Here is a 26,073-nt window from a genome sequence, read left to right as displayed (position 1 = left end):
TCATTAATCTCTACATCAAAAGCCTCAACTTGCGTACTAGATCCCTTACCGACACATCTATTCAAACAGATAATGCCTGGAGTAATTGAACCGCTTCTAAAAATAATAAATTCTTCTCTTATGATTGGCTATGTACCCAAATCCTTTAAACTAGCAGTTATCAAACCCCTGATTAAAAAACCTGACCTTGATCCCTGTCAGCTGTCCAATTATCGGCCAATATCAAACCTCCCCTTTATCTCCAAGATCCTTGAAAAAGCTGTGGCACAGCAGTTATGCTCATATTTACATAGGAATAACATCCATGAAATGTATCAGTCAGGATTTAGACCTCATCATAGCACAGAGACAGCACTGGTTAAAGTAGTAAACGACCTACTGTTGGCGTCTGATCAGGGCTGTGTCTCGCTACTTGTGTTGCTTGACCTTAGTGCAGCATTTGATACCATTGATCATTCCATTCTTCTGGATAGACTAGAAAATGTTGTGGGAGTTAAGGGAATGGCCCTCTCCTGGCTCAGGTCTTATCTAACTGATCGTTATCAGTATGTCGATATAAATGGTGATATTTCTAGACGTACCGAGGTAAAGTTTGGTGTTCCACAAGGTTCTGTCTTGGGTCCACTGCTTTTTTCTCTATATATGTTACCTTTGGGCGATATTATTCGTAAACATTGTATTAGTTTCCACTGTTATGCTGATGACACACAGTTGTATGTCTCTGCAAAACCTGATGAGAGACACCAGCTTAATAAAATTGAGGAATGTGTTAAGGACATTAGACACTGGATGCTTATAAATTTCCTTCTGCTTAACTCTGACAAGACTGAAGTACTTGTGCTAGGACCACATAAAGCTAGAAGTAAGTTTTCTGATTACACAGTAACTCTGGATGACATTTCTGTTTCTTCACGTGCAGCAGTAAAAGACCTCGGAGTGATTATTGACCCCAGTCTTTCATTCGAAACTCACATTGATAACATCACCCGGATAGCTTTCTTTCATCTCAGAAATATTGCAAAGATAAGAAATTTAATGTCATTGCATGATGCAGAAAAACTAGTCCATGCTTTCGTTACCTCCAGGTTGGATTATTGTAATGCCTTACTGTCTGGATGTTCCAATAAGTGCATAAACAAGCTCCAGTTAGTTCAAAATGCCGCAGCAAGAGTCCTTACTAGAACTAGAAAATATGACCACATCACGCCTGTCTTATCCACACTGCATTGGCTCCCAATCAAATTTCGTATTGATTATAAAATACTACTATTGACCTTTAAAGCACTAAATGGTCTCGCACCACAGTACCTGAGTGAACTTCTGCTCCTCTATGACCCGCCACGCCTACTTAGATCAAAAGGTGCAGGCTATCTGCTGGTACCTCGTATAGTGAAGGCTACATCAGGGGGCAGAGCCTTTTCTTACAAAGCCCCACTGTTATGGAACAGCCTTCCAAGTAATGTTCGGGAATCAGACACAGTCTCAGCATTTAAGTCTAGGCTGAAAACATATCTGTTTAGTCAAGCCTTTTGTTAATGGTGTTTATGAGGTAAAGGAGTAGATCTGGAGGGTCCTCAGACATAGAGTGTTTTGGTAAACTGGGATGTATGGATGCTGTCAGTCCCCACTCGCTTGCTCACTCGAGTTTGTTGACGGTGCAGTGGCTGGCTGCTTTATGTCCCGGGGCTCCCTCATGCCTGTGTTACCTTCTGGCTCTCTCCTTTTAGTTATGCTGTCATAGTTAGTTGCCGGAGTCCCTGCTTGTACTCGGTGCAATATGTATACTGTTCCTACTTATTCAGGTGACATTGGGCATACCTAACCACCTGTGTTTTCTTTCTCTCCCCCCCCACCCCAAATCTGTCCCTCTGAGTTACATGGAGTCAACAGGAAATCTTTTGGTGGAGACGGTGGGGACCTCGACTGGCTATCGTAGCCTGCAGGGAATCGGCCGTCAGACGTTCTGTCGCATGTCCCAGACCCGGTGAAATGTAACTGAATTGTCTTGGCCAGGCCTAAGGGTCCCATCTGCATCTCATCATTGCTGAGGAGTGTGCTCCCATCACCCAATCAAGCATCCAGCCAGAGCAGGTCATGATATATTTTTTACCATATTAACATGCCATTGTGCGTCATGCCTGATGTAAAGACTCTCGTCTCTGCGAGCCTACCACACAGATTTAATACTTGTCATTTTTAGGGCATACCTAACAACGTGTTTTCTTTCTCTCCCCCCCCATCTGTCCCTCTGAGTTACATATTGATCCTGGGATTGAGATGCTGGCCTCTTCTGCCCCTCGGACCTGCTTGATCCATCCTGGTGCCCTGTGTCTGGTCGGAGTTTTATCGCCCCACTCCTGTGAAGGACGGCCCCATGAGGACAGTTGAGGGTTATACCTGTTAAAACTGTTAATATTATAGTCAGGCTGTCTGTTGTTGCCCAAATGAGGATGGGTTCCCTTTTGAGTCTGGTTCCTCTCGAGGTTTCTTCCTCATGTCGTCTGAGGGAGTTTTTCCTTGCCACCGTCGCCACAGGCTTGCTCATTGGGGATAGATTAGGGATAAAATTAGCTCATGTTTTAAGTCGTTCAAATTCTGTAAAGCTGCTTTGCGACAATGTTTATTGTTAAAAGCGCTGTACAAATAAACTTGATTGATTGATTGATTGATTGATTGGTTAGTACCTACCAAAAGTGGTCCAAGGAAGGATAACCGGTGAACCGGCGACAGGGTCACAGGTGTCGAAAGCTCACTGACTCGCATGGGGCACGAAGGCTAGTCCATATGGTCCAATCCCACAGAAGAGCTACTGTAGCACAAACTGCTGAAAAAGTTAATGCTGGCTAAAACAAAAGGGTGTCAGCATTAACTTTTTCAGCAGTTTGTGCTAGAGTAGCTCTTCTGTGGGATTGGACCATATATACTGTAGGCTAGCCTTCATGCCCCATGTGTTTATTATTTTTATAACCATAGGCTTTGCACACCGCCATTTTTCAACAATGTTTTGTAAATCTGGCTAGATTACGGTGTCAGGAGCAGCAAGCCAATCAAGATACAGGAAACCTATCAATGATTCTATGTCATGCTGACCTTTGACCCTGGCCACAAAATTGCAATATGGCTGCGCCCTGAAGTGGAACTTAAATGAGCGGGAATACAAGAGAATTTTAAAGCACTGCTTTATGTGACACAGTGTGAGAATACGGGATGGTCAAAATGAATTTGTGCAAAATCTGTTTCTAGCCTATGTTTATTTTTTGTTGTTGGTGCCCTTTCAAGCCGTTGCTCAAGGGCCCAACAGTGGCAGCTTGAACCCCCAACCTTCTGATCTGTAACCCAGAGCCTTCACTGCTGAGCCACCACTACCTCAGAATTTGTATCACAATAAACTAGGATTGCAAATACCGTTACTGGAGACAGTTGGACTTATGTAATTTTAGTTTTTTAATTGTTTAGCTCATCAAAATCTAAAACTTTTTTCTCCCATTCCTTTTCATACAAATTCTGCTCCCCCTTTCACCCTTTTTCCTCCCGCCATTGCAAGCCCTCAAACACTCGGCTCACCTGTGCTCTCGGCAGCATCCAGACTGCCTGCCAGCTGTTCCAGGAGCCGTGCCCTCGCTGCATTTCTTTTGTGCTTCTTGCCTTCATAATGTTGCTGGGCCATCAGTGGATTGTTGAACCAGGCACCACACAGGCAGCAGTACTTGCCTGCTTCTCCGTTGTTGCCCATGGAGGGCCATGAGGGTGAAGGTGGTGGTGGTGGGTCTGTGGTCTGAGGGGTGCTTGCAGTTGAATCTGTCGAGGGGTTACAACACCTTAGAATCACAATCTTTTTGCTTGTGATGCACTACTTATAAAGACATACAGTATACACATACTCATTGGAACACTGTTAAAGTAACAACTGCCCCAGGTGTAAAATACTGAATTGGGATGTAGGTTAAACAGAACACCTACACCTCTCCACATACATATTTCTTTGCAATGTTTGGGAATTTTCATCCATTTTTGTGGCTACTGCCTCACATAGAGGCTGTAGCCACTATGTCGTCATGTTGTAAGAATGAGTGTAACAACTGCACACTGCACATGTGCATACGCATACATGTGTTCCGATCAAAATGGCTGGTGAGTGTATACAATTCGGTTCACCATTCGAAATAAATGGACTAGACTACAGAAATCACTTTCAGACATGTTTATGCTTATTACTGAGGGAAAGTGCGTTCCTATTTTAAAATATACTCCAGGTTGTCTCCCTTTCCTCGCCTTCTTCGGCCAGTGGTCCCATGTGTGATGTAGATTTGATGCACTTCCGAGTTGTTCCGGGAAGTTGTTGAAAAGAGTATTAAGACCACTGAGCTCTAGCGCTGGGCATTTTCCGGGAAATAAGAGTTTCAGTTATGGCGACAGCGTGTGTGTGTCAGCCTCAGTTCGGAGGTTTCAGTTTCGAAAACTGTAAGAGGTAAGAGTAGAACAATATAAAAGTACAGACACTTGGTATATTTTACTTCTGTGATTTTTAAACTGTTCATTTTTGGATTACACTTCATTTTTGTGGCTACTGCCTCATAGAGTAAATATACCGTATATGCTATATTTACTGTATGGACATGGTATCAGAAAATGATTTTATTTATAAGCAGTAGCCACATGTACCCATAGGGTACCTATATTTTTGAAGGAAGGAGTACAGACACTGTTGTTGTGCAGGTGACCCACTCGCCATGTCACTACAGAACTGTTACCATGGTTACCAACCCCAAAAGAACCTACAGGCCTTGACACCATTGCAGGTTCATCTGTCTTTCAACGCAGGACAGAACCTGCATCTGCTGGAGCATAAAATTAAAGCCTAATGTATAATTTACATAAAACACTAGTGGAGTAGATACAGCACAAAAACAAAGTGCAAAAAAAAAAAAAGGACAGAATTGAGAAGGCAATGGAAGTGCAGCCTGGCGTAGGTTGCCAGGCACGCAGCAGTGGTTGCTAGGATATCAATGTGGACAACAGAAAGAAAGCTCCAGCATTTATAATGTATTAAATATAGCAATGAGTGCACACTCCAAGTAAAAGTGCATCAGTGGCACCTTTTTTTATTTAATTTTTTTTTAATATGTTAATATTTAATTTATCTAAAAGTTTTCTCTATTTTCTAGTCTCTGTTTATCCTGTAATGATGCTGCTGGAATTTTAATGTCCCTGAGGGAACTCTCCTAAAGGGATCAATAACGGACGTTCTATCTATCTATCTATCTATCTATCTATCTATCTATCTATCTATCTATCTATCTATCTATCTATCTATCTATCTATCGGACGTTCTACGATCTATCTATCTATCTATCTATCTATCTATCTATCTATCTATCTATCGGACGTTCTATCTATCTATCTATCTATCTATCTATCTATCTATCTATCTATCTATCTATCTATCTATCTATCTATCTATCTATCGGACGTTCTACGATCTATCTATCTATCTATCTATCTATCTATCTATCTATCTATCTATCTATCTATCTATCAGACGTTCTACGTTCTATCTATCTATCTATCTATCTATCTATCTATCTATCTATCTATCTATCTATCTATCTATCTACCTGATGTTCTATCTATCTACCTGATGTTCTACATTCTATCTATCTATCTATCTATCTATCTATCTATCTATCTATCTATCTATCTATCTATCTATCAGACGTTCTACGTTCCATCTATCGGACGTTCTACGATCTATCTATCTATCTATCTATCTATCTATCTATCTATCTATCTATCTATCTATCTATCTATCTATCTATCAGACGTTCTACGTTCTATCTATCGGACGTTCTATCTATCTATCTATCTATCTATCTATCTATCTATCTATCTATCTATCTATCAGACGTTCTACGTTCTATCTATCTATCTATCTATCTATCTATCTATCTATCTATCTATCTATCTATCTATCTACCTGATGTTCTATCTATCTACCTGATGTTCTACATTCTATCTATCTATCTATCTATCTATCTATCTATCTATCTATCTATCTATCTATCTATCAGACGTTCTACGTTCTATCTATCTATCGGACGTTCTATCTATCTATCTATCTATCTATCTATCTATCTATCTATCTATCTATCTATCTATCTATCTATCTATCTATCGGACGTTCTACGTTCTATCTATCGGACGTTCTACGATCTATCTATCTATCTATCTATCTATCTATCTATCTATCTATCTATCTATCTATCTATCTATCTATCAGACGTTCTACGTTCTATCTATCGGACGTTCTATCTATCTATCTATCTATCTATCTATCTATCTATCTATCTATCTATCTATCTATCTATCTATCTATCAGACGTTCTACGTTCTATCTATCTATCTATCTATCTATCTATCTATCTATCTATCTATCTATCTATCTATCTATCTATCTGATGTTCTACATTCTATCTATCTATCTATCTATCTATCTATCTATCTATCTATCTATCAGACGTTCTACGTTCTATCTATCTATCGGACGTTCTATCTATCTATCTATCTATCTATCTATCTATCTATCTATCTATCTATCTATCTATCTATCTATCTGATGTTCTACATTCTATCTATCTATCTATCTATCTATCTATCTATCTATCTATCTATCTATCTATCTATCTATCTATCTATCTACCGGTATCTATCAGATGTTCTACCTATCTATCGGACGTTCTACGTTCTATCTATCTATCTATCTATCTATCTATCTATCTATCTATCTATCTATCTATCTATCTATCTGACGTTCTATCTATCTGACGTTCTATCTATCTATCTATCTATCTATCTATCTATCTATCTATCTATCTATCTATCTATCTATCTATCTGATGTTCTACATTCTATCTATCTATCTATCTATCTATCTATCTATCTATCTATCTATCTATCTATCTATCTATCTATCTATCTATCTATCTACCGGTATCTATCAGATGTTCTACCTATCTATCGGACGTTCTACGTTCTATCTATCTATCTATCTATCTATCTATCTATCTATCTATCTATCTATCTATCTATCTATCTATCTATCTATCTATCTATCTATCTGACGTTCTATCTATCTGACGTTCTATCTATCTATCTATCTATCTATCTATCTATCTATCTATCTATCTATCTATCTATCTATCTATCTATCTATCTATCTATCTATCTGATGTTCTACATTCTATCTATCTATCTATCTATCTATCTATCTATCTATCTATCTATCTATCTATCTATCTGATGTTCTACATTCTATCTATCTATCTATCTATCTATCTATCTATCTATCTATCTATCTATCTATCTATCTAAACTTGTACATACATTACACCAGTGCTCCAAAGACCCAGCAGCTTCAAGAACTTTGGTCAGATCAAATGTAACTGGTGAGAAGGCCTTAGGTTGGTTAAAATACGCTGGCACACTACATGTGGGTGTGTGTATGTATGCTAATAGTTTCAGAATGGAAAAGACTCAAAAAGAAACTGAACCCAGTCTTTCAGTTATCCTTGAACCTATGATATTGGATCCTGACATTAATGTATGCCTCATAATTAGGTATTCGTTGTTTAATTTTTGAGACTGAACGTCAAATGTTTTGGTTGTCAAGGTTGTGCTTAGTGCGTTTACTTCATTAGTTAGTCATCCTGAACCAACACAAAGCCAAGAACACATAGTTACAGCTCGTATGCTTCTCTGTCCTCCTCTCACCACCCACAATGCTGTTATAAGTGAGATGATTCAAACCAATGTGGATAGATCAAACGGAGTTTTCAGCAAGCTTTCTTTCACAAAAAGAGATTTCATTGTGTGCATGGTGTTAGGAAGATATCTTCTGTTATTAAAAATAATCAAAGATTGGAATTTAAATTTTTATGCAATCGTGGGAAAGATTAAAAAAAGAAATGGGAGAGGAAGACTAGCTTGAAAAAGAAGAAAGAAGAAAACTGCACTCTGTATCGCTCCCTATTTTTGCCATCTCTACCTCTCATGCTGCATGTACAATACATAAGAGCTTTTTTACTGAGAAAGCCTGGCAGTGGATGATGGTATTTCACAGGAGATGAGTTTGAAGTATAGATAGATGGCAGAGAGATGATGAGAGTCTAGCCAGGCAACTAATTCTCATCTTCATCACACCGCCTCAACTGTCACCACCAATGCACATCTATCACATCTGTCCTGAGCTCAAAGTATGCATTTTTATGAAACATACTTTTGAATTTAATCTCTCTGCTAGGTGCTAGCAGGGCTCAGCCCCTTCTGTCTTTGAAAGGTAAAAGAAAAATCAATATAAGGTTTCATATTTTGGGAATCCATACCATTGTATCATAAACATTTTAAAGAGGATTATTTGTGATTTTTTTTTTTTTTGAAACAGCACCACTAGCGGTTGTACAAAAAACACACAGAGTGATATGAAGTGAGGCTGTGGGTTAACTGTAATGAGTCCAGTGCTGGAGGTTCAGGTAGCCAATCAGCAACCCATTCATTATCTGTAGCTGCTTATCCTGTACAGGGTCACGGGCAAGCTGGAGCCTATCCCAGCTGACTATGGGCGAAAGGCGGGGTACACCCTGGACAAGTCGCCAGGTCATCACAGGGCTGACACATAGACACAGACAACCATTCACACTCACATTCACACCTACGGTCAATTTAGAGTCACCAGTTAACCTAACCTGCATGTCTTTGGACTGTGGGGGAAACCGGAGCACCCGGAGGAAACCCACGCGGACACGGGGAGAACATGCAAACTCCGCACAGAAAGGCCCTTGTCGGTCACTGGGCTCGAACCCAGAACCTTCTTGCTGTGAGGCGACAGTGCTAACCACAGCAATAAACAATAAGTGTCAAATAAGATTAATCATGGTCTGTTCACGCATACACACAAGGGAAAAAAAACCAACAACACAGCAGCATCACAGTGACAGTGTTTCTTGACGCCCAAGAAAGTCCAGTATAGGTTTCCACATTTCTTCAAACTCTCCTGCCCGTCCTCTAGTTATATAAGTCAGTCTTTCCAGTACAGCACAAGGTGCCATCTCCCTCACCCATAGATATATTGAAGGTACTTCCAGCTTCCTCCAGAATAGCGCTATCATCCTCCTGGCCTGCAGGAGTCTGAAGTCAATTAACATTGACTGATTTAAATTATCAACAAAGTCTTTTGGATATATGCCTAGTACACATACTTTTGGTTGGTATGGCACCTGTACTCCAGCAAGCTCAGATACAGTCTGGACAATTGACCTCTAACATTTTTTCAATTTAGGACAATCCCATACACAGTGAAACAGGGTACCTTTCCCTTCTAAGCATTTGATACAAGTGTCTGGAACATCAGGGGACCAGCGATTCAGCTTGACTGGGGTAATACAAGTTCTCATTAGCCATTTGTATTGTAGCAACTTCATTCTTGTATTAATTGATCGTTTTTGAGCTTTAAGACAAGCTTTTTCCCAGTCGGCTTCTTGTGTCCTCCTGAACATCCAGTCTCCATGCCTCTAGTCTATCAAGAGTAGATTCTTTATCGTATGTTATCAAAGCTGTGTAAAATAAAGAGATCTGACATCTCCCCTTTACATTTAGAAGTGTAAGATTTTCAGTATGAAGGTTCAAATATTATATAACTACGTTTTGATAATATACAATGTTTTAATTGCAAGTATTTTAAAAAGTGTTTTTCGGTATATGGTCTGTCTGACATAACTGATCAAATGTAAGAAAATTACCATTCACATAAGGGTCCTCGATTTTCTGCAGACCTTTATCAGCCCAGATTTTGAAACCCCCATCTGCTCTTCCTGCCCTGAAGTACATGTTACCCCATATGGGGGAAAAATGAGAGATGAGAGGGGTATCTTTAATGTGCTGATGTGCTTTACACCAGATGTCGATAGTATTTTGGAGGAATGGGTTCACTGTCGTTCTCTTCAAGTTTTTTGGATCTGCAGAGTATAGATATAATTTTATTGGGAGGTTTGGTCCTGATGTCTGCTCAATATTCACCCAGGCTGGAGGAGCCTCCATTGAGAAATAAAACATTGCAGAGTGCAGCTGAGCAGACCAGTAATTCCATTTTAGGTTTGGAAGCCGTAGCCCTTCCCTTTCATAAGGCAGGTAAAGTAGCCTGAGTCTCAATCTAGGTTTTTTATTATTCCAAATGAACTTACTAAAAATACTGTTAAGGTTTTCAAAAAATGGTTTTGGTAGTGGAAGAGGGAATGACTGAAAGCGGTGCAGGAATTTAGGTAATATATTCATTTTGATCTTATTTATCCGGCAAACATTGATTTGGGCATTGTCATCCATCGATCCAGTGTCTCCTGTACTTCATTAATTAATGGATCATAGTTTGCTGGGACAATTGTTTTGATTTCAGGGGTAATTCTGACACCAAGGTAAGTAAATCCTTCCTTTGCATTAGTGAAAGGGGTTTTTATAACTGGTTTCAGTCTTTCTTCTTTGTTCAAAAATAGTATTGATGATTTTGAGTTGTTAATATTATAACCAGAGAACCGTCCAAATAATTCAATCTCCTGCATTAAACTGGGAATTCTCTGAGGAAAGTTTGTTAGAAAAAGAATTACATCATCAGCAAATAAGGATATTCTATGTTCCTGTTGTCCTAGTTGTATGCCCGATAGGCCCATATGCATTCTAACTGTCATAGCCAAAAGCTCTAACGCCAATATAAATAGCATCGGTGACAAAGGACATCCTTGGCATGTAGATCGTTCCAAGATGACTGGTTTAGAAACTATATTATTTGTTAAGATACTGGCCACAGGATTTGTATATAAAATCTGAATCCATCTGAGAAAGCTCTTTCCAAATCTGAATCTGGGTAAAACGTTAAATAAATAGGACCAGTCTATCCTATCGAACACCTGTCGGGCATCCAGTGATATTACTGCTGTGTCCTTAGCATCAAATTTTTCATGAATTATATTGAGGACTCTTCTAATATTATGAAACCCTTGGTGTTTTTGCACAAAACCATTCTGATCGTTATGGACTAGATGTGGGATATAAGGATCTAATCTCCTTGCTAAGGCTTTGCAAAGTATTTTTGTGTCTGAGCCCAATAGGCTTATTGATCTGAATGAGGAGCATTCTGTAGAAGGCTTGCCTGGTTTCAAGATGAGTGTTATCATTGCCAACCTTAACGAAGGGGGGAGGATTCCATTTCGATAAGATTCATCGTACATATTTAAGAGTGGAACAAGTAATTTTGCTTGAAGCGCTTTGTAAAATTCAATCGGTGGGCCGTTGGGTCCTGGTGTTTTACCACTGTTAATATTTTGTATGGCCAGTGATGTCTCTTTAGCTGTTAAACCACCATCCAAAACTTTTTTGCATCTTCTGTCAGCGCCTGGAATTGAAGCCAATTAAGAAATGCATCTCCTTCTGCAGCTTGAGGGCATTCTGATTTATATAAATGCTCATAAAATTCTCGAAAAATGTTATTAATTTCCATTGGATCTACTGTTAGATTTCTCGAAGGAGTTATTACACTGTTAATTGCTCTATCTGACTGCATTTTTTAAATTTGCCATGCCAAAAGTTTTCCAGCCTTGTAACCCCTGATCATAGCAAGATTGTTTCAACCAGAATACATTTTTTGCAGTATTATCAACAGATAATTTATAATTAGCTCTCAAAAGTAGTAGATTTCTTTGTTTTGTTACATCGTCCCTTTTGTTTAGCTCCGTCTCTAACTTTTTAATTTGTTTTTCCAAAGTTTTCCTTTTTGTTTTTCCTTGTTTGGCCTTGGAGGTTGTGTAACTTATAATTTCTCCCCTAATATATGCTTTGAATGCTTCCCATCTCACGCTAGCACTAGTGTGATCTGTATTAAACTCAAAATAATCATCTATCTTAGTTCCCACAAATTTAACAAAGTCTGGGTTTTGCGGCCATCTCACCTGGAATTGGCAGTTAGGGTGGTTATGAATAAATTTTTCGATAAAAATATTTAATGAAACAGTAGCGTGGTTGCTTATTACTATGCTATCATACCAGCAATTACTAATCTTTGATTGTGGTTCTCTTGACACAAGAAAATAATCAATGCGAGACCGAGATCTGGATGCACTCAAGTGTTAAAGTCCTTCCCACGCCATGTGGCGCATCGGGCAGCGCCGATCTCCGTTTCCACAGCCCTCGGCCTCTCGCCTATTACATAGCTAGGGTTACAGTGGGGGGCTAGTCCTCTGGTAACCACGAGAGTTTAACTCCCCACTCACATCTGTATTGCAGCGTGCCTTGCCAGATGGTACAGTAGTAGGTACCATTTTTATGATGGTCTTTGGTATGACCTGACCGTGAATAGAACTCATGATCTCCCGATTGAGAGGCGGACACGCTACCACTAGGCCACTAACCAGTACCAAAGTACTCAAGTGTATTCTACATATTTTACCAGGGTTCCTTTCTCTCCACATTTCAAGCAGATTTAAATCTACCATATATTGTTTTAACAGTTTTCTAGTATGTGCCTTAAAGGTGTCACAGCCTGTAGAACGATCCATTGCTGGGTTTAAAATACAATTAAAGTCCCCTCCAATGGTGTAAAAGCCCTGTAGAGTGGACATAGTACGAAAAAAATCTTCAAAAAAATCTAGGCTTATCCTCATTGGGGCCATAAATACTCACTAAGTTTAACTTGAGGAAAAGAACTTTACCTTGAGTAATTACATATCTTCCAGCTGGATCTTGGATTGTTTTCAGAGTTTGGAATGGTATTGTTCTGTGTATCAGAATAAGACATGCAAACAAACATTTGAACACTTGAATCGCCCCTCCCTTATTCAGTATAAAGAAATTATCAATCAATAAATCAATCAAATTTTATTTATATAGCCCTTTACAATAACCAAAAGGTACCCAAAGTGCTTTACATTGAAGCCATAAAACATACCACTAAAACACAAAACACATAAAAACACAGTACATAAAAACACAGGTTTTGACTGCAGAAGGTGCCACAGTGCTGCAGGTTATTAAAAGCCTTTCAGAAGTACATAAAATAGAACAGACGAAACAAAGTACCCCTCAAAAACAAGACTCCCCTAGTCAGGATTGAACGCCAATCTAAAAAGGTGGGTCTTCAACTCTGATTTAAAAAGGCCGAGATCAGTAGTGGTGCGAATGTCGGGGGGCAGATTGTTCCACAGTCTGGGAGCAGCGACAGCAAAAGAATGATCACCCCACTGTTTATATCTCGACCATGGAACTTCTAACAGAAGCTGACCCGAAGAACGCAGGGCCCTACCATGATCACGGATAGTTAAAATCTCAGACAAGTAAGAAGGATTGTTATTGTATAAAATTAAGGGACTTGTGCTGATCCACTCAGTAGAGGAGCAACTAAACTACGTGAACCCAACTCAATAGGCAGCCAGTGGTGCCCACCAACCTCGCACCTTATTATAATTTAAAACATTACCGATTCAACCCATATTACATAATGATGAAAATAAAAGTAGCCACCAAACTGTATTCTGATATCGTCTGTTATGAATGTTCAATCTGACCCACAGTGTCTCATCTCAATGGAATTAAAGTTTCAACTGAAAGCAATGCTGTGGGTAATAAAGGATAAGCCCAGAAGCCTAAACTATTTGGCGGCAGACGCGACCTCCTTATTACTGTACTATACCTACGAAAAAAAAGGGCTTTAGTGTCATTTCTAACGATAAAAAGAAAAAAATGTCTTCTGAGATTCAGAAAGTGTAGGCTTATATACCAGGTAATTTCCATAGATAATTAAATGGTTAAGTGATTCTCATCACACTCTTACTCAGACAACTCAGATGTGTCCACTATGGAAATCCTCCGCTTCTTTGGGTAATGAAAGCAGGTGTATTTTCCCGTTGTGGAGAACCCTCATTTTCCAAGGATTATACTGAAATCCATGGAAGGGTCCCTTTTCGACGAACACTCTTCTGATTGCGTTAAATTCAAACTGCTGCCGCATAGTTTCAGCTGAGAAATCTTGTGTGAAGAACAGCATGTTCTCCTTATATCTGATGTCGCGTTGCTTCATGGAGCGGAAGACAAACTCCCGATCTTGAAACTTCAGGAACCAAATGAGAACCGCTCTATTCTGGTTCGGCATTGGCGTTGCTAGAGTTCGGTGGACTCTCTCCAGGACGAAAGATCTGTTAGAGTCCAGCTCCAGCCAGTGTGGTAGCATGTCCTGTATGAAGTCCAGCAATGGTTGGCTGCCTTCGGTGCCCTCCCGGAGGCTGAACAGCCTCAAGTTCTTTCTATAACTTCGGTTTTCCAGATCTTCAGTCTTGGATTCCAGATAAGCAATTCGTTTCATGGCATTGGTAAGTTCAGTCTTGCTCTTCTCCAATTGCTCCTCTACTGACATTATCCGGTTTTCAGCCTCTTCCATCCATGTGGTATTGGTAGCAACATTTTGCTTCACCTCCGTCACCTTGTTTTCCAGGGTGGTGACCAAGCTAACCACCTTACCCAGGCGGTCATCTATGCTGGCCAACTTGGACCCAAATCCTGCAAACTCAGAACGAAATGACTTCAGTTCAGTTACCACCGCCATTAGCTCTGTCATGTTGCTAGTAGCGTTCATACCGTATGTCCTCTTCAGTCAATGAAGTGTTGATTTTCGGTTTTTGAGGACCACGTTTTTGGGTGAAAATATCACAATCTTTAATTGCAAACGTTTTTGACATAATTTCAGTTCGATTGGCACGTTCAGTTTAGGGTTTTTAATTTGTTTCGTGCGAGGTTGTACAGAGCCTCCAATCTATGCAGCCATCCTGGTTTGTGGCTCCATAGCCCCCCCCGTGTAACATGTTTTTTTATTCAGACAAAACATGGTTCAGATTCAAATGTCAAAAGTTATGTATAAACCTTTAAGTTATATATGTGATATATATTATTCACCACTGTTGCCTCACAGTAGGAAGGTCCTGGGTTCAAGCCCCGTGGCCGGCGAAGGCCTTTCTGTGCGGAGTTTGCATGTTCTCCCCGTGTCTGTGTAGGTTTCCTCCGGGTGCTCCGGTTTCCCCCACAGTCCAAAGACATGCAGGTTAGGTTAACTGGTGACTCTAAATTGACCGTAGGTGTGAATGTGAGTGTGAATGGTTGTCTGTGTCTATGTGTCAGCCCTGTGATGACCTGGCGACTTGTCCAGGGTGTACCCCGTCTCTCGCATGTAGTCAGCTGGGATAGGCTCCAGCTTGCCCACGACCCTGTAGAACAGGATAAGCAGCTACAGATAATGGATGGATGGATTACAAAAAAAAAAAAAACACCCCCCCCAAAAAAAAACGTTGACCACCAGCCACTACTGATCTCTCTTGAAATTGCTTGATCTCTACTTTGTTTCAATTTTCACTGACGCCTTCAGAGATGTCAACAATATTATCCCTCTGTTCTAAGACTAAAGACCACATCTTTATTATAAAGTCATAAAAAATCATACACCGAGTCTGCATTACACTGCATTAAAAGTAAAGTGGAGAGTTTAAAGTAAAGTGGAAAGTAGTAACAGACGTACATGTTGAAGAATGCTCTGCTTGTCGAGTCCTAAGATACTTGCTTGCCTGATGAATGAAAATTGAGCTTAATAGCACTGACAGGCTAAATATATTCCATCTCTCCTGTAAGTGTTAGGCATCTCCATACTGCCTTTGAAATAGAGCATAATTAAATATGGCCACTGAGCGAACTACATGAAAACAAATGTGCCACTTTGTGATTAAATGGAAACAAACCTACCCACATTGCTGCCAAGTTTTAGCACAACAACTCACAGCTTTCCCCAGCACTGGCTCATTTCCAGTCGCAAAGTCTGATGTGATTGAAGCATGCTTCTGAAATCAATTCTGTCTCACTTTCACGGATTTTTTTTTTAATAGCCTCAATAATGCCAATAAAGTGTTGTCAGTTAAAGCTCTGGTTTTGAAACAAACACCACGCTCTTGATGAAGTGCAGATAACATTTACACGGTGAATAAACTCACAATGACTTACTCCAGGCCCTTAGTTACTAATGTCGGGCTTAATTGCCAAAAGTATAACATGCCAGTTGACAGAATAAGCCATTAAACATAATTATAGTTGGACTGTGTTGTGATTGAGATGTTGACATGCTTTTCATACTTATCATCAATCAAGGCTTGTAAATGTGTTGTACATTTACCGATCAATCACAGTGGTGCTCAAACAGCATTCTCTCCTCTTCTGTGTTCCATATATCACATACAAGCTGAGTTTTCAAGCAGAGCCTTCATGAGTATGACTCTGACCTTTGCAAACATACTGTCACTTCCAATATTTACTGTGCTAATGTCACGTCCAGCTTGACCGCCACAGAGCCACAATGCACGTCAGCACCGATTCTAGTCCACGTTACATCATTCCCACAAACCTGATCACACCTGTCTTTCATTTATACACACACACACACACACACACACTGAGCGGTTACCATCCATTCATCCATCCATTATCTGTAGCCGCTTATTCTGTGCAGGGTCACGGGCAAGCTAGAGCCTATCCCAGCTGACTACGGGCGAGAGGCGGGGTACACCCTGGACAAGTCGCCAGGTCATCACAGGGCTGACACATAGAGACAAACAACCATTCACACTCACATTCACACCTACGGTCAATTTAGAGTCACCAGTTAACCTAACCTGCATGTCTTTGGACTGTGGGGGAAACCGGAGCATCCGGAGGAAACCCACGCGGACACGGGAAGAACATGCAAACTCCAGACAGAAAGGTCCTCGTCAGCCACTGGGCTCGAACCTTGTTGTGAGGCAACAGTGCTAACCACTACACCACCATGCCGCCCTCTGAACGGTTACTTTAATAGGAATATGCTGGTGTCTGACCAGGAATGTGCCTGTCCATTTGGAGGAATTAGTATTTAAACAATTACACTTGCTGCTGTCGTCAACTGAGTTTGTAACACTGAGTAAACGGTTCATTAAAACTGAGCTGTTTAATGCCTGTGACCAAGACAAGCAGGCTGGCAGTGTTGTTTGGTAAATAATGCAATTTGAAAAATACAATTATCATATATCGAATTATTGCAATAAGTGCTACAATTTCTAGTTAAACGTGGACTGCCTTTCAGATTTTTCAAATGTAGGTCATAAAAAGAATTTTCCCCAACACCCCATTATTTTTGTTTGGTGGACCGAAAGCTACTAAATTCGAATCACAAACTTTCAATTCTATTAGTTTTTTTTAAAAAATAGAACAATTAATGAATTTAGGGCCACGTGGCCCTAAATTCTCCACTATTTTTCTTGCTTCACCGTGACCCAATTCAAGACACTATGTCATGCATTATGTGGTGGGCTTTCCCCATTCACGCAAGGCATTGTGGGATACAAATTTGAAACAGGAGAGAAAAATGGAGGACGCGAATGAAACGTGAAAGACCGACTACAGTAACGGAAAGCAAGAAGAAATGACGTTATGTTGCGAAGGAAAGGAAATGCAGGACCAAACTAATAAATATCGGCGGTCAGCGAGCACCTCGGTGTGATCAGCTGCTCGTTTAGCAACAGAATGGTGTAACCGTCAGTGCACGGTCAAAGGTTAACCTGTAGATGGCAGTAATGCAACACTGGATGCCAGCTGCCGTAAAACCCAAAAGACGAAGAAAAAGAACACGAAGATAAACCTGCGCATGTGTATACGGATTTCCTGTCTCTGCTTGACTGCGCGAAGCAGGTGATTTCATGTATATTATTTGCTAGGGAATCCCCTCAAATTAAATAAATTCCCAGCCACAGAATGGCCTGTTTTTTTTTTTTTTTTAGATATTACAGAAATAAACGCATCACAATGACCAAATTTCAGAGGGAACTAAATTTCACCGCTTTTGTGAAATCAAAAGGCCGTCTAGTTTTAATTATGTATCATGTCTATGATCATGATTATTCGAAAGATTACTAGTTTAGAAATATATTTATATTTATATAAATGTTGAAACACAATACGTTTACATGCATTCCCCATTCATTTTTTTCTCACTTTCGACACCACTACTTTAATGTATCACCTTCTCTTTCAGTAATTAGCTCCTGTTCATGCATGTTGATATCAGCTATAGCTCTTAATACTACTGTGTTCATCACACAGTGTGGTTATGGCCAAATATGTTGTTCAATGATGTTTCCTTTGGTAGTGACTCTTCTTTTGTTTCCTCTTGTCTCACTGACATGCATTTGGAATCTTGTCAATTGGTCATTCAGGTCTCAACAGATGAAATATGTGCATATCTGTTGTGCATAATTCAATTCAATTTTATTTCTATAGCACTTGTTACTTGTCTAATTTTAGATCCTTCATGAGGAAGCCCTGGAAAGCCAGAGCTGACGGTGGCAAGGAAAAACTCCCTGAAACAACAGGAAGAAAACTTGAAATGAACCAGAATCAAAATAGAGCCTCTCTTCTTCTAGGTGACATTGAATGGTGTGATTATAAGTCCTTACTACTTCACAGCTACATACCATGAAATCAAACAGTACTGAGAATGTTAATGAGACTTTATTCTCAGAAGGTTAATAACCAGTTTAACTCGCACTAATCTTACACTGGAAATTCCATCTATCCGGGCCTGGGACTGGCACAGAGTATGCACTGTCTTGTACAACCCCAGTAGCTGGGTATTTTACCTAACCTGCATGTCTTTGAACTGTGGGGGAAACCAGAGCACCCGGAGGAAACCCGGGTAAATATTGATGAGTGCAGCAAGTGATGTCACTGTTCCGAGGGTATATATGGTTAGTCCTGGTGCACACTACAAGATTTTCAGCTCTTAACTGATTTTAAAAACATGGGAGATCACAGACATAACAGATTTAACCAATTTTAAAGATTTTAATCGCAAGAACCTACGAACCAGACGATTCAATTGAGATGCAGGGCCACACACTTGGCAATTATACTGAATGATTTCAGAGTGGAGATTCCAGAAACTTGGGATCTCATAGAAACTTGTTCTGAAAATTTCAGAGTTTGAAGCACTTGGAGCAGCTGAATGAACAAAAAAAAAAAAAAAGAAACTGAGAAAAAAAGACAAGGGGTGCAGCACACACTCTCTTCATTGGGAAAAATTGAGATGTTGGTGCTCAGGAAAAAAATGCTGTATGGACACCCATCCTTGTACATTTTGGAGTGTGAGCTGGAGGTGAGCTTATGCAAGCTACTGCTACAAGCTCATGTTGTGTTCACGGGGAGACTGAAACCCATGATCATCAGAAAGGTACTTATTTTTATACATTCTGCGAGCTTCCATTACCTTGGAGATGCTGTGCTAAACATGACGCTTCCCGGTCAGTTCGCTCTCTGTTCAATATTCCATCATTGCTCCTGTAACACTACATGAGTTCTCATCATAAATATCAAACATGTTTGATAGAGATGATTCTAAATGGGGGAGGCTCCAATCCAGTCAGTGATCTTATGATTATGTCTGTAAATCCCTCACACTACAGGAGTATTTGGGCAGATAATCACTTCCGACCAGCCTCGAAATGGGAACGCCTCTGCGATTATCGGAAGGGGCAAATTGGACCCAAAATCAGCCTGATTATCCTATAGCCGGGACAGCCTTAGCTGGTTAGTTATCTAATTAAATAGTACTAGTGTATCTCAAAAAATTAGAATACCATGAAAAAGTTCCTTTTTTTCATAATTTAATTCAAAAAGGTAAACTTTCATATATTCTATATTCATTACATGTAAAGTGAAATATTTAAAGCCTTTTTTGTTTTTATTTTGATGATTATGGCTTATAGCTCATGAAAATCAGAAATCCAGTATCTCAAATTATTAGAATATTCCCTAAGATCAATCAAAAAAAGGATTTACAATACAGAAATGTCCAACTTCTGAAAAGTATATTCATTTATACACTCAATACTTGGTTGGGGCTCCTTTACCATGAATTACTGTATCAATGCGGTGTGGCATGGAGGTGATCAGTCTGTGGCACTACTGGGGTGTTATTGAAGCCCAGGTTGCTTTGATAGTGGCCTTCAGCATATCTGCATTTTTGGGTTGGGTGTTTCTCATCTTCCTCTTGACAGTACCCCATAGATTCTCTATGGGGTTCAGGTCAGGCAAGTTGGCTGGCCAATCAAACACAGTAATATCATGGTCAGCAAACCATTTGGTAGTAGTTTTGGCACTGTGGGTAGGTACTAAGTTCTGCTGGAAAAGGAAATCAGCATCTCCAAAAAGCTCGTCAGCAGATGGAAGCATGAAGTGCTCTAAAATCTCCTGGTAGATGGCCGTGTTGACTTTGGACTTGATAAAATACAGTGGACCAACACCAGCAGATGACATGGCACCCCAAATCATCACAGACTGTGGAAACTTCACACTGGGCTTCAAACACCTTGGATTCTGTGCCTCTCCACTCTTCCTCCAGACTCTAGAACCGTGATTTCCAAATTAAATGCAAAATGTACTTTCATCTGAAAAGAGGACTCTGGACCACTGAGCAACAGTCCATTTCTTTCTCTCCTTAGCCCAGATAAGACACTTCTGACATTGTCTCTGGCTCAGGAGTAGCTTGATATTAGGAATGCGAAAGTTGTATCCCCTTTCTTGAAGATATCTGTTCGTGATGGGTCTTGATACACTGACACCAGCCTCAGTCCACTCCTCGTGAAGCTCTCCCAAGTTCTTGAATCAACTTTTCTTGACAATCCTCTCAAGACTGCGGCCATCCCTGTTGCTTGTGCACCTTTTCCAGCCACCCTTTTCAGCAATGATCTTTTGTGGCTTACCCTCCTTGTGGAGGGCATCAGTGATCATCTTCTGGACAACAGTCAAGTCAGCAGTCTTCCCCATGATTGTGGTTGTGTGTACTGAACTAGACTGAGAGACACACTGTGTTCATACTGTTTTACTCAAACTCGAAATGAAATATTCTAATATTTTGAGATGGTTTTTTTTATGTTTTTGTACTGTATGCCATACTGATTAAAATTAAAATAGAAAAATGCTTGAAACATTTTAGTTGATGTGTAATGAGTCTATAATATATAACATTTTCACTTTCTTAAATAACTGATGGAAAATATTGAACTTTTTCACAATATTCTAATTTTTTCAGATGCACTAGAATGTAACGTTCAGTTAATATACAGTAGTTAGAGTAGTTTTTTAAATATAATTAGGCACAGCCTTTCCTATAGCATAAAACGGGAGATGAAAAAGATTACATACAGTAAATGGGTGGATAAAGTAGATGCAGTGCTGCTAGGGAAGCTGTGCTTTGGCAAAATATGTATGTGAATACATGTGAAAAGGTGTTGTGCCATTATGAGAGAGACTCAAATGAATGTGATAATTTGTGAAATAACAGTCCAGAGTTTACTTAAATGATTGCAATATATGATAATATTTTTTGGCGCAACACTAATAATGTTAGCTTATTATCTGCTCCTGGGCTCCCATTTGAAATGAAAGCTGAATGGAGTGGGATATTGCCATTGGCATAAAGATTAATGGTGCTGTCAGAAAGTGTCAGCCCTGTGCATACTCACACTCACACTGACTTACCCGGGAAGCCACCTCACACACCAGCCTCATGAGAATTCAACCTAGCTCACAGCAGGTGCAAAAAGCACAATATACCGTACACTGATCCTGATGTGTGTACAACCCCGATTCCAAAAAAGTTGGGACAAAGTACAAATTGTAAATAAAAACGGAATGCAATGATGTGGAAGTTTAAAAATTCCATATTTTATTCAGAATAGAACAGAGATGACATATCAAATGTTTAAACTGAGAAAATGTATCATTTAAAGAGAAAAATTAGGTGATTTTAAATTTCATGACAACAACACATCTCAAAAAAGTTGGGACAAGGCCATGTTTACCACTGTGAGACATCCCCTTTTCTCTTTACAACAGTCTGTAAACGTCTGGGGACTGAGGAGACAAGTTGCTCAAGTTTAGGGATAGGAATGTTAACCCATTCTTGTCTAATGTAGGATTCTAGTTGCTCAACTGTCTTAGGTCTTTTTTGTCATATCTTCCGTTTTATGATGCGCCAAATGCTTTCTATGGGTGAAAGATCTGGACTGCAGGCTGGCCAGTTCAGTACCCAGACCCTTCTTCTACGCAGCCATGATGCTGTAATTGATGCAGTATGTGGTTTGGCATTGTCATGTTGGAAAATGCAAGGTCTTCACTGAAAGAGACGTCGTCTGGATGGGAGCACATGTTGCTCTAGAACCTGGATATACCTTTCAGCATTGATGGTGTCTTTCCAGATGTGTAAGCTGCCCATGCCACACGCACTAATGCAACCCCATACCATCAGAGATGCAGGCTTCTGAACTGAGCGCTGATAACAACTTGGGTCGTCCTTCTCCTCTTTAGTCCGAATGACACGGCGTCCCTGATTTCCATAAAGAACTTCAAATTTTGATTCGTCTGACCACAGAACAGTTTTCCACTTTGCCACAGTCCATTTTAAATGAGCCTTGGCCCAGAGAAGACGTCTGCGCTTCTGGATCATGTTTAGATACGGCTTCTTCTTTGAACTATAGAGTTTTAGCTGGCAACGGCAGATGACATGGAGAATTGTGTTCACAGATAACGTTCTCTGGAAATATTCCTGAGCCCATTTTGTGATTTACAATACAGAAGCATGCCTGTATGTGATGCAGTGCCGTCTAAGGGCCCGAAGATCACGGGCACCCAGTATGGTTTTCCGGCCTTGACCCTTACGCACAGAGATTCTTCCAGATTCTCTGAATCTTTTGATGATATTATGCACTGTAGATGATGATATGTTCAAACTCTTTGCAATTTTACACTGTCGAACTCCTTTCTGATATTGCTCCACTATTTGTCGGCGCAGAATTAGGGGGATTGGTGATCCTCTTCCCATCTTTACTTCTGAGAGCCGCTGCCACTCCAAGATGCTCTTTTTATACCCAGTCATGTTAATGACCTATTGCTAATTGACCTAATGAGTTGCAATTTGGTCCTCCAGCTGTTCCTTTTTTGTACCTTTAACTTTTCCAGCCTCTTATCGCCCCTGTCCCAACTTTTTTGAGATGTGTTGTTGTCATGAAGTTTCAAATGAGCCAATATTTGGCATGAAATTTCAAAATGTCTCACTTCCGACATGTTGTCTATGTTCTATTGTGAATACAATATCAGTTTTTGAGATGTGTAAATTATTGCATTCCGTTTTTATTTACAATTTGTACTTTGTCCCAACTTTTTTGGAATTGGGGTTGTACATATGAGTCAAAGACTCGTTCAGTATCATGCTAGTTGAATGCAATATATCTGATATACCACAAAAAAAGCCAGCCAATATTATTATTATCCACAGACATTCGATGGAACAATTATAGATTTTATAAAAAGTTAAGAACGGGGGGGGGGGGTAACTTACCAATATTGAATGCTGACTCTGATCAAATGTAATTCAATGTTCTGTCAATCCAATGTACATGTACAAAGTCAAAGTTCTAACAATAAAAATGGTACAAGTCCAAAAAGCCTGAACAACAACCCAACTTATATACAAGCTATATACAGGTTGATGGTTTAAGTTCAAAGATACTTTTGGTAGTAGTTAATTGTTCCATTGCAGTTGTTCAAAACAAAAGGGCTTTGCTGAGTGAAGTCCACGAGTGAAGTCCTCTTGTAAAAGTCTCCGTCACTTTTCCTCACCTCCAAGTAGAACTTTGACAATATTGCTCTCTTTTCCAGTTTTTCTATGTCTGTTGGTATGTTTTTCTCTTTTAAATATGCGTGAAGAATATCCAGTAAAGTTTTGGTAGCCTTTTGGGAGTTCAGCGCATCTTTCTCTTTAAATCTTACGCTTTTAATGAAGCAAACCTTGCCGCCATGTTAGTGTACAAACTGTCACAGTCACTCACTAGCGCGGAAGTTTTACATCTCCGACGTGTCTCTTTTCCAGTTTTTCGGTGTCTGTTGGTATGTTTTTCTCTTGTAAATATGCATGAAGAATATCCAGTGAAGTTTTGGTAGCCTTTCAGCACATTTTTCACTTTCAAAATTATCTCTAAATCTTTCACTTTTAATGTAGTAAACCTCATGGCCATGTTTGTGTACAAACTGTCACAGTCACTCGCTAGTGCAGAAATTTTAAATCTCCGATGTGTCTCTTTTCCAGTTTTTCGATGTCCACTGGTATGTTTTTCTTTTGTAAATATGCATGAAGAATATACAATGAAGTTTTGGTAGCCTTTCGAATGTTCAGCGCGTCTTTAGTTTCAGTTTTCAGTTTATTTATTTAGTGCTTAATCCAAGCACTGAATTAACTCCGTCTTCTCTCTTCCCCCGGCCAACAAAGGAATCATGTGCGCATGCGCAGCAGAAAATTTTTGTCATTGGATCTTCACATGAGCTCCCAAGTGTGATGTCATGTTGTCTTGACAATGTGCAATATTATCACAATACTGCAAGCTTATTCTCCATTGGGGAGAGTGGCATAATACATAGAGGATAAGCGATAAGATAATGATATTGCATGCTATCAATCAACCCGCTAGAAGGGAACAGAATACATGTTTTTATTCCATGGAAAAAGTGGCCTGTATGCATAATAATTTCTAATATCTTCACTGTTGAGGAAATCGATGAATTGTTTTGATTAACCTGCGTACATTTTGTTTGTGAATGTGTCTATATAATAAAAAGAAAATCCCACATTGGCTTGAAGATATAAAGTTTATCTTCTCATGTTGAAAAACTCATATTTTTCATACGAAATACATTACGGATCTGAGTGATATATTTCCCGATATCTTTATTACGATGATGTCACTGCCAATGTTTTCCCGCTGACTTGACGTGCGTTGTCAAAATGGCAAACTGGTTCAAAATTAAAATTCTTTTGATTAACCTGCAATTTTTTTGTGGATGAGTTTATACATACACTAACTCAGGAAATATTTTCACCATTTGAAGATAAACTTCACATCTTCGTGTTATCATGTAATCTCCCCTCTCTCTCTCTCTGTTTGTGTGTGTGTGTGTGTGTGTGTGTGTGTGTGTGTGTGTATATATATATATATATATATATATATATATATATATATATATATATGAGAGACATACTTCATAAGGTGTCAACGTCATTGTAAATAAAGCTGCAGATTTAGTTACTCCTCTGAGGAATAAAAATACATTATTGCATTGATGTGTTTATGTCCCAGTGGAATACATCAGTCTCCGCTGTCTCCATGCAGTCTGGAGCCTGAGTGCTAGAAGGGGCTCAGTTCAGTCTAAGTTAATTTCGAGTTAAGCACCAGGCCAGGAGGTATTAAATACAGCCTGCTTGTCTCAGCGTGCCTTCAGCCGGAGCTGCATGCCACACAGGATTTACCTTTCGAGCACACACCAATCCCCTGCCCCAGTTTCTATAGGCCAACTCTGATTCATTGCTTAGTGAAAGAGCACACCACTGGGCAGCTAATTCCAGTCTGTTGAGTATTTTACAGTGCATCATCACCTCTGCATGCTATCTGTCCAGCTCCAGGACTCTGCTGACCACAGCTGATGTAGCCTCTACTGACCAGCTTTACAGTCCACGCTAGACGAATCAATCTTAATAGTTTATAAGAAAATTATTTTAATATCGCAGGGCATTATGTTACATAACCCTTGGCTTACACTGACTTCACGGTAATCAAAATGCACAGCGAGAAGCACACAGCATAGTCAGATGTTAATTATGATGAATAAACATTGCTCATATTAATCTGACCTGTGGGGGTAGGTAAGCTGGGCTGCTCTCCCAGAACAAGGCGTACTCTCTTAGCATGTGTTTTACCCTGGTAGTGCGACTGAGCCACGATGGCAGATGTGAAGAACATATTGCAGAGTGTGCAGCATTTGTTCCTGTCCACCTCATTCTCAGCACTGTCCTATAGGAGGAGAGACAAGAGTAGGTTTGTCTGATAAGGAAGCATAAGAAAACAAAACAAAACAAAAAAACGTTGCTTA

General features: G+C 39.8%; 1 protein-coding gene across 3 annotated transcripts in view; it reads right to left on the bottom strand.

Annotated features, from left to right (window-relative positions):
• zgc:171482 (zinc finger protein) overlaps positions 1-26,073 on the bottom strand; it is a 227,370-nt gene that overhangs the window by 50,579 nt on the left and 150,718 nt on the right. For all 3 annotated transcript variants that reach the window (XM_060925900.1, XM_060925901.1, XM_060925902.1), the window contains exons 4-5: positions 25,835-25,994; positions 3,565-3,798 (exon numbers count right to left, since the gene is read on the bottom strand). In XM_060925900.1, the coding sequence (XP_060781883.1) occupies positions 3,565-3,798; positions 25,835-25,994 (394 nt within the window). The remainder of the gene's footprint in view (positions 1-3,564; positions 3,799-25,834; positions 25,995-26,073) is intronic.

Source organism: Neoarius graeffei, chromosome 7, assembly GCF_027579695.1.
Source record: "Neoarius graeffei isolate fNeoGra1 chromosome 7, fNeoGra1.pri, whole genome shotgun sequence".
Lineage (NCBI taxonomy): Eukaryota > Metazoa > Chordata > Actinopteri > Siluriformes > Ariidae > Neoarius > Neoarius graeffei.
This window is presented reverse-complemented; position numbering and strand designations above follow the sequence as displayed.